General features: G+C 35.6%; 1 protein-coding gene across 1 annotated transcript in view; it reads right to left on the reverse strand.

The window, feature by feature from the left end:
- The window catches only part of LOC150084857 (muscle-specific protein 300 kDa-like), a 437,962-nt gene that overhangs the window by 23,643 nt on the left and 400,743 nt on the right, over nucleotides 1–13,576 (reverse strand). Inside the window, exons 28-30 of the mRNA XM_090376370.1 lie at nucleotides 8,686–8,761; nucleotides 7,700–8,026; nucleotides 7,338–7,514 (exon numbers count right to left, since the gene is read on the reverse strand). Coding sequence (XP_090232496.1) covers nucleotides 7,338–7,514; nucleotides 7,700–8,026; nucleotides 8,686–8,761 — 580 coding nt within the window. The remainder of the gene's footprint in view (nucleotides 1–7,337; nucleotides 7,515–7,699; nucleotides 8,027–8,685; nucleotides 8,762–13,576) is intronic.

The raw sequence follows: 13,576 nt of genomic DNA on the forward strand, positions 1-13,576 counted from the left end.
TTTTAATGTCAACAGCATTCCTGTTTGAAACAATTTCCCACTCATATAATTCTTTTAAGGTTCAGAGAAGAAATAAACCCAGGTATAACTCTCTTTATTTTGAATTTTGGTTTAAAGCTGACAGACAGCTAAATTCTAGGAATCATTTATGATTCAATTTGTTTACTTCATATAAATCATTCCAATACAGGTAACATTTGTTTATTTCCTACTCAAAGCTTTGAAGGTAGAATGCCATTCTTTACAACTTGGTTTCAAATAAATTTGATGCAACTTTATCAAGTTTATAATACTCGAGGTATGTTCAATTCAATTTAATAAATACTTTTCATTTTCTCATTCATGTTAATAGCATAAAAAAAGTTGGTTGAAGATGTTACAAAAGTAAGCGTAATACATTAAGTGTTCAGGTTGCCAAGTTGCATATAACCACTGCTTATAAACACAGCACAAAAATTAAGAGAAAAAAAAATAAAAAATTAATGCTATCTATCAGAATATTGATGAAATATAAAACAGGCCCCAGAAAGAGGGGTTCCGATTTAGGGATGGTTGTCTGGAAAGCACTATAATGAGAATTTACTGTATGTACATTTCATCATTATACAGTTATGCATATATCTGATAGTCAGAATTTTCCTTTATTCTAAAATAATGCATTTTCAACCACATTTTGAAGACAAAGGAAGTGGGAGAAAATATGCTGCCCCTTGTTAACACATTCAAAGATTATAATTATAATCTTTTAAATTATAAAAAATGATCCAACCATTTGAGTCCTCAGAGCTTGGTGCTGGGCCCTTATTGTTTACATTATTCATTAACGATATTGATCAGGGTATATCAAGCTTATGGATCTTTGTTTGCAGATGATACGAAGATTGGCAGTGAGCTTAATGACAGGAATCAAGGAGTACTACTGCAACAAGACCTAGAGAAATTAGGCAGATAGGCTGAGAATTGGTAATTGAGGTTAACATTAAGAAATGTAAGATACTGCACATGGATAGCACTAATCCCAGAATAACATACCACGCTCAGGGTACTTTCACAGCCCAACATGAAGTTCTCTGAGCAGTGCAGACAGACTGACAGGACAGTTCATGGGATTTTGTCAATGATATACAAGGATTTTGCCAGCATGAAGAACGTGGTGATTATCCCATTTTATATTGCGAATGGTTAAGCTGCATCTTGAGCACTGCATACAAGTCTTGGAATTCATTTTAGGAAGCCCAGGGCTGTTGGAACAGGTGCAAAGAGCAATAAGATTAGCCAGGGGAACATAAGGGCACTCTTACCAACAGAATTCAATTCTGCAAATTGTACCATTTGGAAACTAGGCACCTGCAAGGAGACCTGTTTGACGTGCTTAAGGCTAAATGGACTGAGTAAACTAAACTAATGCTAATGGTATTCTTACTCTTTCTCAGATAACACACACACATGGGGGGGGGGGGATATAAATTTATAAATTTAAATTGTAAAAGGACGGTTGCAGAATAGATGTGCAAAAATTTGCTTTCAATTAGTGAGCAACTGATTGATGGAACAAGCTTCCATTTGGTTTGTGGCAGTTAGTAGTTTGAATAAATTTAAGGAAAAATTAGATATACAGCAGACTCTCGATTTACCGGGATCAGATTAACTGTAACACTTCGAGACTCTGATTTAAAAAAAACAACCAAAAATCATAAAACTCAAGTAATAACTAGAATAGTATAAACAGATGTTTTGCAAGTTGTAAATAAGTGACATTATAAGTCGTCATTAGGCAATTAATGTGCCTATTATCTTGCAACTCCTGCTATCTCCACAACCGCAGCTCAAAAAAAAAAAAAAAAAAAAAAAAAAAAAAAGAGACCAAATGTTTAGTTTGTTTTAGTGCGTCGATTGTTGTGTTCCGTCGCACCAGAAAAGAGACAGAGTTTGTTTCATTATTTATGTCAGGGATGTCGAAAATATTTTTATAGTAAATATATATTTTTTTTGTTTAGAAATCACGAAAATGATGGGTAAACGCAAAAGAGTTGCACTTTCAGTTAAACAAAAACTTGAAATTATTCAAAAGTTTGAAAACAGTGCACCTGTTAAATCTTTAATAAACCATTATAATGTTGATGACCAAACCATATGCAACATCGAAAAAAAAAAAGAGAAGCTATTAGATTTAAAATCGACATCGCAAAAAATAAAGGGAAGCATCGTATTGGACACATGAGTAGTACGTGGTAAGTTTTTTTATCTATCGCTATATTTTTTACGTAGGTTGCTGAACATTTTTCGATACAGTAAGTCCCCGGCTTATGCAACTACGGATTTACGTAAATTTTTTTTCGCTCAATTTTTTTTTTTTTTTTTAGGATTGTAAAATTTAAAACAACAACAAAAAAAATAATAATAAGCAATCAAATTACTAAAAATTATAGAAATCTTATAATACCGTGAATAATCAGACTAAAATATGAATAGCAAGTGCTTAAAAAACAGTACTCACCTTTGAATAAATCTGCAATAATTTTTTTGAAAAGAATGGTAATTAAATCATTTAGGTGAGAAGGTAGAGAGAAGGAAATTAAAGGGGGTGTTAAGGGTGATTTAACAGATTTTAAAATGGGCCCAAGGAAGTAGAAGTGCACATTTCCAATCCTAGGTTGTCATTAGAAAAGGAAGAAATCATTAAGAGTAAATTAAAATGAAATTTAAAAATTAAAATTTTTAAAATGGATAATATAGTATGACGGAGCCAATAGTCTTACGAAGGACTTTCATCGATTATAACTTCAGTTGGCAAATTAAGTGGGACGTGAACGCATGCTGCATTTTAAAGGTTGTCCGTGCTTCCCATGATGCTCTTTTGGGCATGTGGGAACGTTAACCGCGAGAGGTTCCAAGCCGGGGAAAGGTTGAAGGGAAGTTTCATGTTTATGATATTGAGGTTAGAATGGTGCCGGAACCATTTTTCTTAATCTTACTATCTTCAAAACAGATACAAAATTAAGTACAAAAATTTTCAAAAAAAATACACATACCGGAAAATATCTTCATTTTTCTTTGCACCATCCCCTTAGTACAAAAAAAGCTGTCTTATACAACCAAATCCATAATGCCTTCAAATTCAGCTCCTCACAAAATGATTTACAAAACAAACTTCAATACTTCGTGGAGAAATTCATATCTAGAAACTACCATCCCCAACTCATCTCTCATACAATCTCCACCGTTAAAAATAAAATTAATAACCCATCTAAACATAATAATAATAAAAAAGCAAACACACGCATAATTCTTCCCTTCCATAACGAACTTGCAGGGCAATTCCACCGCATATTTAAAGGTACAGATTTCTTTTCGCTCACCTTTTCCATGTACAATAAACTAGGATCCTTTTTTAATTCCTATAAAGATACACATAAATACCCCACTAGTGACCTCAACAATATTATATATCTTATTAAATGCCAGCCCAACTGCGACGCCTGCTACATCGGCAGCATCACTACAAAATTCGTCTCTACTAAAACCTCTAACACCTGTGATACTACCACCAAAACAGTTTTAGAACAGGCCAATCCAGCACAGAACTTACAATATATGCTCATACCTACAACCACACCCCCCCCCTAGTCGATTCCGCTATCACCATTATTAAACTCAAATCCAGTCACAAAATTCTTCACTATGAAGCCGTTATTATCGAATGGTTCCAGCACATTTTAACCTCAATATCATAAACATGAAACTTCCCTTCAACCTTTCCACGGCTTGGAACCTCTCGCGGTTAACGTTCCCACATGTCCAAAAGAGCATCATGGGAAGCACAGACAACCTTTAAAATGCAGCACGCATTCACTTCCCGCTTAATTTGCCATCTGAAGATGTTATAATCAATGAAAGTCCTTCGTAACGATTATTGGCTCCGTCATACTATATTATCCATTTTAAAAATTTTAATTTTTAAATTTAATTTTAATTTACTCTTAATGATTTCTTAATTTTCTAATGACAACCTAAGATTGGAGATGTGCACTTCTACTTCCTTGGGCCCATTTTAAAATCCATTAAATCACCCTTAACACCTCCTTTAATTTCCTTCTCTCTACCTTCTCACCTAAATGATTTAATTACCATTCTTTTCAAAAAAATGATTGCAGATTTATTCAAAGGTGAGTACTGTTTTTTAAGCACTTGCTATTCATATTTTAGTCTAATAAGCAATCAATAACGACAATCACGGGATGCACAAATTGCAGAAGTAAGATTGGAGTAACAAGCAAAAAAATAGGAAAGAAGAGAAGATTCTTACAATTAATTTATGGTTTTTTTTTATATGACTGAAGATTTCAGTGAAGGGGACACATTTCACCATAATAACGTAAAAACCTACCGAATTCCAGCTATCACTATTTTCACAAATGCAATAAGATCAAGTTTACCACCTGTTTATAATTAGATGCATGAACAGAAAAGCCCAATAAACAGGAAAGAGCAAATTGTTTTTATTGTTTTATGGCAGTGACCTCCAGAAATGTCCTTTAGTAAAATGTGAGCTCGTGCGGGGTGATAATATGTAGTTACTTTTGGCCTTAACCTCAAAATGAAATTTTCTTTACAGAAAATTTCATTTTGCCTGTTATCATGGTGCTGACTAAGAGAATAAGTGACAGCAGTACTAGTAAATCTACCAAGAAAAGGAAAGCAATCGATTTTGATCAGAAAATTGAATTAATAAGAATGTACGAAAATGGTCAAACATTAACAAGTATCAGGCTGAAGTCATTTGTCAATAATAATATAGTAGCAATATGTTACTAGTCATTCCAGAGTTATGTAAAACTCGACGAAATAAGAAGACCTGGAATGTATTCCTACGTATGAGAGAGAGAGAGGGGGGAATCACCAAGAAAGAGAAGAATGATGATATCCATCTCAGGACCCTGGGTGTGTGTGCCAAGCCCATAATCACCAGATGTGAGCCCCTGGGGTTAATTTAAATTATATCATTATATATATATATACAGTGAAACTTCCCTTTAACGGACAGCCATGGGGAACGAAAATCTGTCCGTTAGAGAGAAGTGTCCGCTAACAAGAAGTCTGAGGGAGAAAAAAAAAAGAAAGAAAGAAAAATCGTTAAACGTTTAATGTAAAATTAAATTAAATTATATACAGATTTTGCACAATATTTTTGTAAATAATATACAAACAATTGTGCTATGCATATTATGACTTTATCTTAAGAAAAATACATACAGTAATCACTTATTTTCTTCTGCACCTTCTTCCAGCTGATAATTTTGTTTTCAACATTTGTTTGGAGTGAAGAAACCATCGAAAGTCCTTCAGTATCTTCTTCAGCGGCGAAAAACATTTTTAAACGATTGATTTGTATGAGCGCTTCTTCTATTTTCATTGGTAGTTCGTCGTTAATATGTTCTTCGACAGAATGACCGCCCTCCATTTCTTCATCCTCATGAGGAGCTTCTTGAAAAATATCGATGATAATGTCATTGATATCTAGAGCACCATCTTCTGTAGTGAGGTTCGAGTCTATATCTTTGTAGCCAGGGTCACTTGTAGTGAAAGTATCATACATTATCAATAGATGTTGAAGTTCTTGTTCTTTTTGGTGCTCCACATTGCTGTTCACAACTTCAATTTTTGCGTTTTAGAAGGCAGACTTTAAAAAACAGTTCACGACAGTTTGTTTTCTAATTGCGTTTACTGAAGAGGAAATCCATTGAATTGCATGTTCGCAATTGCATCTTTGCAAGGTCACTCGCACATGTTACATCGTTCGTGTTTGCAATGAGATGTCTTAAAACACGTTTTCTGTAGTGAAGTTTAAAATTTTTTATTATCCCTTTATCCAAGGGCGGACACTCTGCAGATGTGTTTGGTCGCAGAAAAACGATTTGAATGTTGGACAATTCAATGTGCAGGTGAGATGCAGCATTATCCATGAAAAGAATAATTTTTCTGTTTTGACGAATCATGTTTTGGTTAAAGTGACTTATCCATTCACTCATGATATCTCGTGTCATCCACACTTTTTTATTAGACTTCCAGTCAACATTCAAAAGATTCAACTTTATGCCCTTGAAACAACGAGGATTTTGTGGTTTTCCTATAACAAGAGGTTGTTCAAAGTCTCCCAGCATATTTGTACACAATAGTACAGTCAAGCGTTCCTTAAAAAATTTTTCCGCCCTGGCACTTTTCGTTTTTTAGACTCATTGTTTTTTCAGGAAGAGCTTTAAAAAACAACTCTGTTTCGTCACAGTTGTAAATATCCTTAGCTTCAAAATCACGACAAAATCTTCCAATTTGACGGTCCACTCTGTTACAACCCCAGTATCAACAGATCCACCTTCACCACTTACGGTTTTCCAAGAAATTTTATGCCGAGTTTTGAACTTGTCTAGCCATCCCACAGAAGCTTTGAACTCATTTACTCCCATAGATTTCGCAACCTCCAAAGCCTATTTTCCCTGATAATAGGCCCATTAATGGGAATTTTTTTAGCATGTGCGCGACAAAACCACTCATACGTAACATTGTCAATTTGAAGTCCAACAGTTTTCGGGAATGATTTTTGAACCTGATCATTTCCGTGTTGCCAAAATTGTTTGAGCAGTTCATTTTTTTTCTTTAGGATGTCGCTTACCTGCATCTTCCCGATTTTGAATTTTGCAGCGAGATTGCGAACACTATTTTTTTGCTGATCATACGCATTAATGAGTTCGACTTTATCTTTTAAAGTTAAATGTTTACGAGAAGACATTGTGCACTTCGCACAACACTGAACAAAAGTGAAAACTGAAACTCAAAAGACGAAAGGCCGACAAAATCCCCCCCCCCCCTGCATGCACACCGAATTCATCAGAAGTTTTACACGTGCCTTAAAATTCTTGAAAAAGGGTTTAGAACCGCGATGTAAACCTTGATAAAATTCAGAGAATCGGAAATAGAAAATAAACACACGATTGAGGCAATATGTGGAAGAAACGTTCCTAGAAAAAGGGCCATGAGCTCGCCCGCTGAAACAGTGCAGATTGCCTGTCCGCATCCATTACAGAGAATGTCCACTAGACAGAAGCTCAAAACACGTTAAAACCAATAGAGGAGAGTTGGGGAATTTGAAAATGTCCGTTGTAGAGAGATGTCCATTAAAGAGAGGTGTCCGTTAGGAGAAGTTTCACTGTATGTGTGTGTGTGTATATATATATATATATATATATATATATATATATATAGAGAGAGAGAGAGAGAGAGAGAGAGAGAGAGAGAGAGAGAGAAACGACACCTGTGCATGTATATGAATGTACAAAACTTACTTTTAGTTCATCTAATTTTTCTCGCACTTTCTTATACACCTCTTCCCAGGTAGATTCCAGAATAGTAACTTCTGTCTGCATGAATCTTGGGGCTCGATGCTCTTTTTGTAAATCTTTTCCCTTCTGAACGCTCTCCTTGACATTTTGTTTATAAGTCTCCAATTGATTAGCCAAAGCCTAAGTAATAAACATACAGACAAAAAGACTAATGAGAAAACTGATGTTCTTTCCATTTCAAAGAGACAAACAAAAAAGGGGGTTAGCCACAGAAATAAAAAATAAAAAGCCTTTGTAAAATAAAAGGTTTTTATGGTCCTTTAAATTAAGCAACAAATTACTTGAAGTTATAAATTTATACTTACCTCTTGTTGTTGAACAACCTGCTGTAACTTTTCCAGTGTATCATATACTAACTCATTTGTTACTTCTGTTGCTTCTTTAACACCTCTTAGCCAATGAGTCACTTCCTTAACTTCTTCACGATAAATAAAGCACTTAGAAATTGTCTCAGTTATGGTTATGGTTGTTTCTATTTTAGGAATGAGAGACTTGTAACGTGCAAGAAGCGTATCTAATCTTTGTTGTTCTTGTGTTGCTTCTGCTTTAGATAATCTTGATAAAAATGATTCTAGTTTCTGAACTAGCCATTTCACTTCTTCTCGACGACTGTCCACCTCTTTGCAAATATCCTAAATAATTAAATATATAAGTTTTTAAATATATATATATATATATATATATATATATATATTTATTTATTTTATTTTTTTTTTCAAATATATATATTTCTAGCAAAAAACTAGGTCACTACAAGCTTAGTATAGGGCATCATAGAAACCAAGAGGATGACTACAAGACAGGTACAACTAAGCAATAATTACATACTAATTTATTCTGGAAGTAATATATAGTTCCTGGAAAGTGTAGCAATAATTTTTAGAACTAGTTCGGAAGAAAGTTTAATTAGCTCGGAAATATCATCCAGTAGGGCTATGTGACAAAATTTAAGGTAGATGTTTAGTGATGAATTTAAGGTAGAAAGTTTGGTGATGAAATGTGTCTGTGCATATGGGCTAATTCAAGACTTTAAAAAAAGAGCTCTTTAAAAAATTAGACAGAATAGTGGAACATAATGACAAAGAAAGAATGATAGCAGTCAGAGATTTAAATGGCAAGATAGAAATGACTTTGCATCCACTATAGAGATATTCAGAAAAGAAAGGTAAGTGTAATAATAATAGTTAAAAACTTACTAGAATTTTCTGAAGGCTATATACACTTAACTGCAAACACAGTATTTCAACATAAGGATCACCACAAGTTTACAGGAAGAAATTGCAATACAAACAAAAGAAGCATAATCATCTCTATCATTACAGAAAAGAATCTTAAACAAGTAGCTAACATTATAGAGGATTTTACTGCTATGATTTTAGAAAAAAAGCAAAAATTTAAGAGAACTTTGGTGAAATTTTGGCAAATAAACTAATAAACCCTAACTTAGAAACAAGGCAAAATCAGACCAATATTTACATGAACTTTTATTATTTTTAGGTCTTAAATCCATCCCTGAAGTGGGTCCCACATGTTATGATACATCCTGTATATATGTCTTTAATTAATAGCTAACAGAGTAGCAAAGGCTCAATACATTCTACATTATAAGTAAATTACTTTAGAAATGGAAGATTTACCTCTATGATATCTTGTAGAACACTTCGTAATGTTATAAATCTCACACACACACACACACACACACACACACACACACACACACACACACACACACACACACACACACACACACACACACACACACACTATAAAATTATATGTGTGTATGTGTTGTGTGTGTATATATATACACACCATTATCCTCCAGTATAGTGTGGTTCACCAGGTGCTAGTTCACTTAGCACTCATTCATGGCGCCTCCGTAGCCAGGTGGGAAGGAGCAGCAGTGCGTAGCACACGCTTCTTGATTAGACCGGGGTTCGAGCCCGTCACCACCAAATACGGAGGATGCGGAAAGGTCATTCAGGGAATGACCACCGCATATCCCGGAGCAATATGGCCTTAGTTGCTAATGCTCCTAAAAACCAAATAACAACAACAACACTCATTCATATTTTGACAACTCCCCCCCCCCAACCAGAATAACATTATTCACTCAAAATGCCTTAGGAGAAGTTATCCATTAGCAGGTGTTTAGTATAAATTTGTATAATGTGTACAGAAAGGATAGACAGGACAGGAAGGAAGGAGGAGTTATGCTGTTAGTTAATAAACACATAAATTTTTGGAAGTGCATCCAGTTGATGTTGGTGAACAATGCAATGTTGAGTCTGGTGTGACATAAGCACAGGAAAAGGAAAAATGAGAGTAGGTGTGTTATAGGCCTAATGAATCTGATAAGTATAATGAGCAATTGTGCAGAGAAATAGAGTGGGCCAGTAGATCAGAATGTCTTATAATGGGGGATTTTAACTTTCCAGATATTGACTGGAATTTGTGGGTTGGTCACTCACCCACTAGCAAGACTTTTGTGGATTTATTGGATGACTGTTTTCTACAGAAACATGTTCGAGAGGCTACCAGATGGAGTAATACTCTTGATCTGATTATCAGCAGTGATTATTCATGCATTAAGAATTTGCAGATAAAGGAACCACTAGGTGACAGTGATCACAATGTGCTGATGTGGAATTTACTTAAAGATGTAACTACCATCAAGGGTAAAGGGAAAACTTTTTGTTTTCATAAAGGTGACTGCAGTGGTCTCAGACAATTTTTTAAATTCTGTACAGTGGGATCAACTGATGATGTTGTCAACTTGAATTCTAAATGGGAAGCCTTCAGGTACTTAATTTTGGAGGCTACTAGGCTTTTCATTCCAACTAAAAAATACTGTTCAAAGGTTCGCCTCTCCTCTGATTTCCTTTAATATATTTTTCTATAATCCTCTGGGGGTAGCCACAAAATGTGGCTATCCCCAAATGGGGAGAAGCCAATGGCTTCTCCCCATTCATACAATTTACCTCGGAGGTAGAAGAAGGAGGAGGAGGAGGAGTTTTGCCATTTCTAGATGTGTTGGTCTGTAGGGAAGACCAACAACTAAAGACTTAAGGTCCATAGGAAAACGATGTGTAAAGATCAATATTCGCACTACAATTCAGCTCAGGCCAGCCATCATAGGAACAGTGTGATTAGAACATTAGTTGACAGGGCAAAATCACACTGTAGTACCTCCAAAGATAGGCAGGTAGAGCATGAACGCGTCACGACGACGGATCTTACAAAATGTGGCTACCCCCAGAGGATTATAGAAAAATATATTAAAGGAAATCAGAGGAGAAGCGAACCTTTTACGCCAGTATCCACTGCATATATTCCCTACTATCTGGGTCTAACCGATCATATAACTAGAATACTAAGAAATTATCAGACATGTTGTGTGCAGCTTCCAGGGCGGAGGCTGCACACAATCATGTCACAAGTAAAGGATCCCATTCAAAAAGAGAATGCAAGTGGGGTCGTATATAGTATTAGATGCCCGGATTGTGGGGAGTGTTATGTAGGGGAAACAAAACGGCGTCTCAAAGATCGTCTGGGGGAGCACACTAAGGCAATAAGAAATGCGGAGTATAGTAAGTCCGCCGTGGCCGAGCATTTTTGGGAGAAGCAGCACCAGATCTCCCCGGACGATGCTATCATCACCGATCGGGCGCATAAGTTCTGGGACCGCAAGTGGCTCGAGAGTTTGCGGATCTGTTCCACAGTGAACATTAATTGAGATAGAGGAACGCGGATCCATCCCCTCTTTGAGGCTACTATCCTCAGAAGGGATGAATGGTTCCATATGACCAACTCCTGAGCCACTTCCAGTTCCATTCCACAAGAGAACGGAACACATGATGAGTACCGTGAACCTGCTGGTATTTAAAGACGCACTGCAGAACAAAGAAAATACCGCTGAAGAAGAAGGCAGGAGCCTTCGAAAGCTATGGTTTTATTGCTTTTAATTTAGTATATTTTAATGTGTTTTATTGTTCTTAACCCAGTATATTTTAACGTATATTTTATATGTATATTTCATATATTTTAGTTGTAAAGTTAAATATAATTTATTGTAAATACAGGCAAATATAATTTATTATAAATACATAGTTATCAAGATTCCAGTTTTCGTTTTCGTTATGTTTTATTTCTACATAAGGTTGGTGAAAAACATTTAAAACTACAATATTTTCAATTCAGAAATAATAATTATACCAACATAGGTATGAGTGTTTTATTTTTTTCACACAATGCAGTTTATTTATGCACCATGCCACTTGAGGAATTCTTGCATTTTCTTGAACATATACTATATTTTTATGTTTTATTGCATAATTTATAGAGGTTTAAATGTCTCTGCTATATTTAATATTATTATATAGAGAAATGTCTTCAAATCACATAGAAACATTGATCACACCAACCATTTAAAATTATTTACTTTTTTTTTCTATAAATATATATCCAATGCTTAACACATATTCACTTAGTGCTCTGTTTTTATGACCAAATTAAAAGTACTAAGCAGGAGACGCCTGTGTACACACAAACTAGTTTTAACAAGGACAAATGATGCAAGGAAGCAAGCTTATCAGACAAAAAAAAATCCCATTTAACCTATTCATCCTCTCCAATAATTTTATTTCTTCCTTGAATTTATTCAAACTATCCACTTACATAACAACGGATGAAAGCTTGTTCCAATAATCAACCATCCATTGGCTGAAGACAAACTTCTGCATATCTATTCTGCAACCATCATTCTTCAATTTGAATTTATGCCCCCTGATGTGCATAGTATGAGCAAGAAGAAGAATCCCATTAGCACTGAGTTTGTTCAAGCCATTCAAAGCTTTAAACAACTCAATCAGATCACCTTGAAGGTACCTAGTCTCCAGATGCTGAAATTTTAAGAATAAAGCATTTTCTTAGTAAGAGTACCCCTTTCTTCCCCTCACCAATCTCATTGTTCTTCTCTTTACTCATTCCAGCAGCTCTACATCCTTCCTAACTAAAATTAGGCCTCCAGACCTGCATGCAGCACTCAAAATGTGACCTGACCATTGCTTCATACAATGGGATAATCAACCCCTTATCCTTGCTAGCAAAATCCCTGTATATCATCGAAAAAAACCCTATGAGCTGTCCTGGCAGCCTGTCTGCACTGCTCAGAGAACTTCATATAAAACTGCACAATTACTCCCAGGTCGTTTTCATTTTCCACTGACCTAAGTGTAGTATCACGTCTTCTTCTTCCAGTCACATAGCTCCCTGAGGAGCTGTTGTGTTGTGGCCACCAACAAATTCCTCCAACTGCATCGATCATGTGCTATATGCACAGCATTGCAAAGTGTCATGCCCAGAAGTTCACTGATCCCATCCTTCCACCTAGTTGTAGGTCTTCCTCTGCACCTCTTCCCCTCAGTTTTTCTTTCCATTATATTCTTCAACAGAAAGTTTTCCCTTCTTACTATATGACCAAAAAACTTGAGTTTTCTTTTGTTGATGCTACGAAGAAGAATTTTAGGCCTGCCAATTTTATTCAAACCCACTCATTTGTTCTTCGATCCAAGTAAGAATACCCAGTATTCTCCTGTAACACCACATTTCAAATGCCTCAATTTTCTTCCTGTCAACTCTTTTCAGATTCCATCCTTCACATCCATAAGTGACAACTGGAAAAATTAACGAATCAATGATTCGCAGTTTTGTCTTTAGGGGCAGTTCATGATCTCTCCATAATTTTGTCAGATCAATGACCAACGTTTTAGCAATTGCCCGTCGTCTCTTTACATCATTTGAGCAGTCACTATTTTTACTTATTCTTGACCCTAAGTAATAAAATTCATCAACTTCTTCGATATCTTGCCCATTAACCTTCACCTTACTGGAATCAAGCTTATCACCAATCACCATAATTTTAGTTTCACACACATTCAGAAACAATCCTTTTTTCTTACTTGCTTCACATACTATCCTCAGAGTTTCTTTAAGATGATCCTTAGAATTACAAATTTGCACAGTTTCGTCTGCATAACGAAGGTTGTTTATATTCAGTCCTCCAATTCTGATGCCAGTCTCTAAATCTTCCAAAGCTTCATGCATGATATCTTTGGCATTTAACCCCAGGGGCTGACATCTGGTGAGTTGGGGTTGGCACACCCAGGGTCCTGAGCTGGATA

Source organism: Mastigoproctus giganteus, chromosome 6, assembly GCF_048544385.1.
Source record: "Mastigoproctus giganteus isolate SK-2022 chromosome 6, ASM4854438v1, whole genome shotgun sequence".
Lineage (NCBI taxonomy): Eukaryota > Metazoa > Arthropoda > Arachnida > Uropygi > Thelyphonidae > Mastigoproctus > Mastigoproctus giganteus.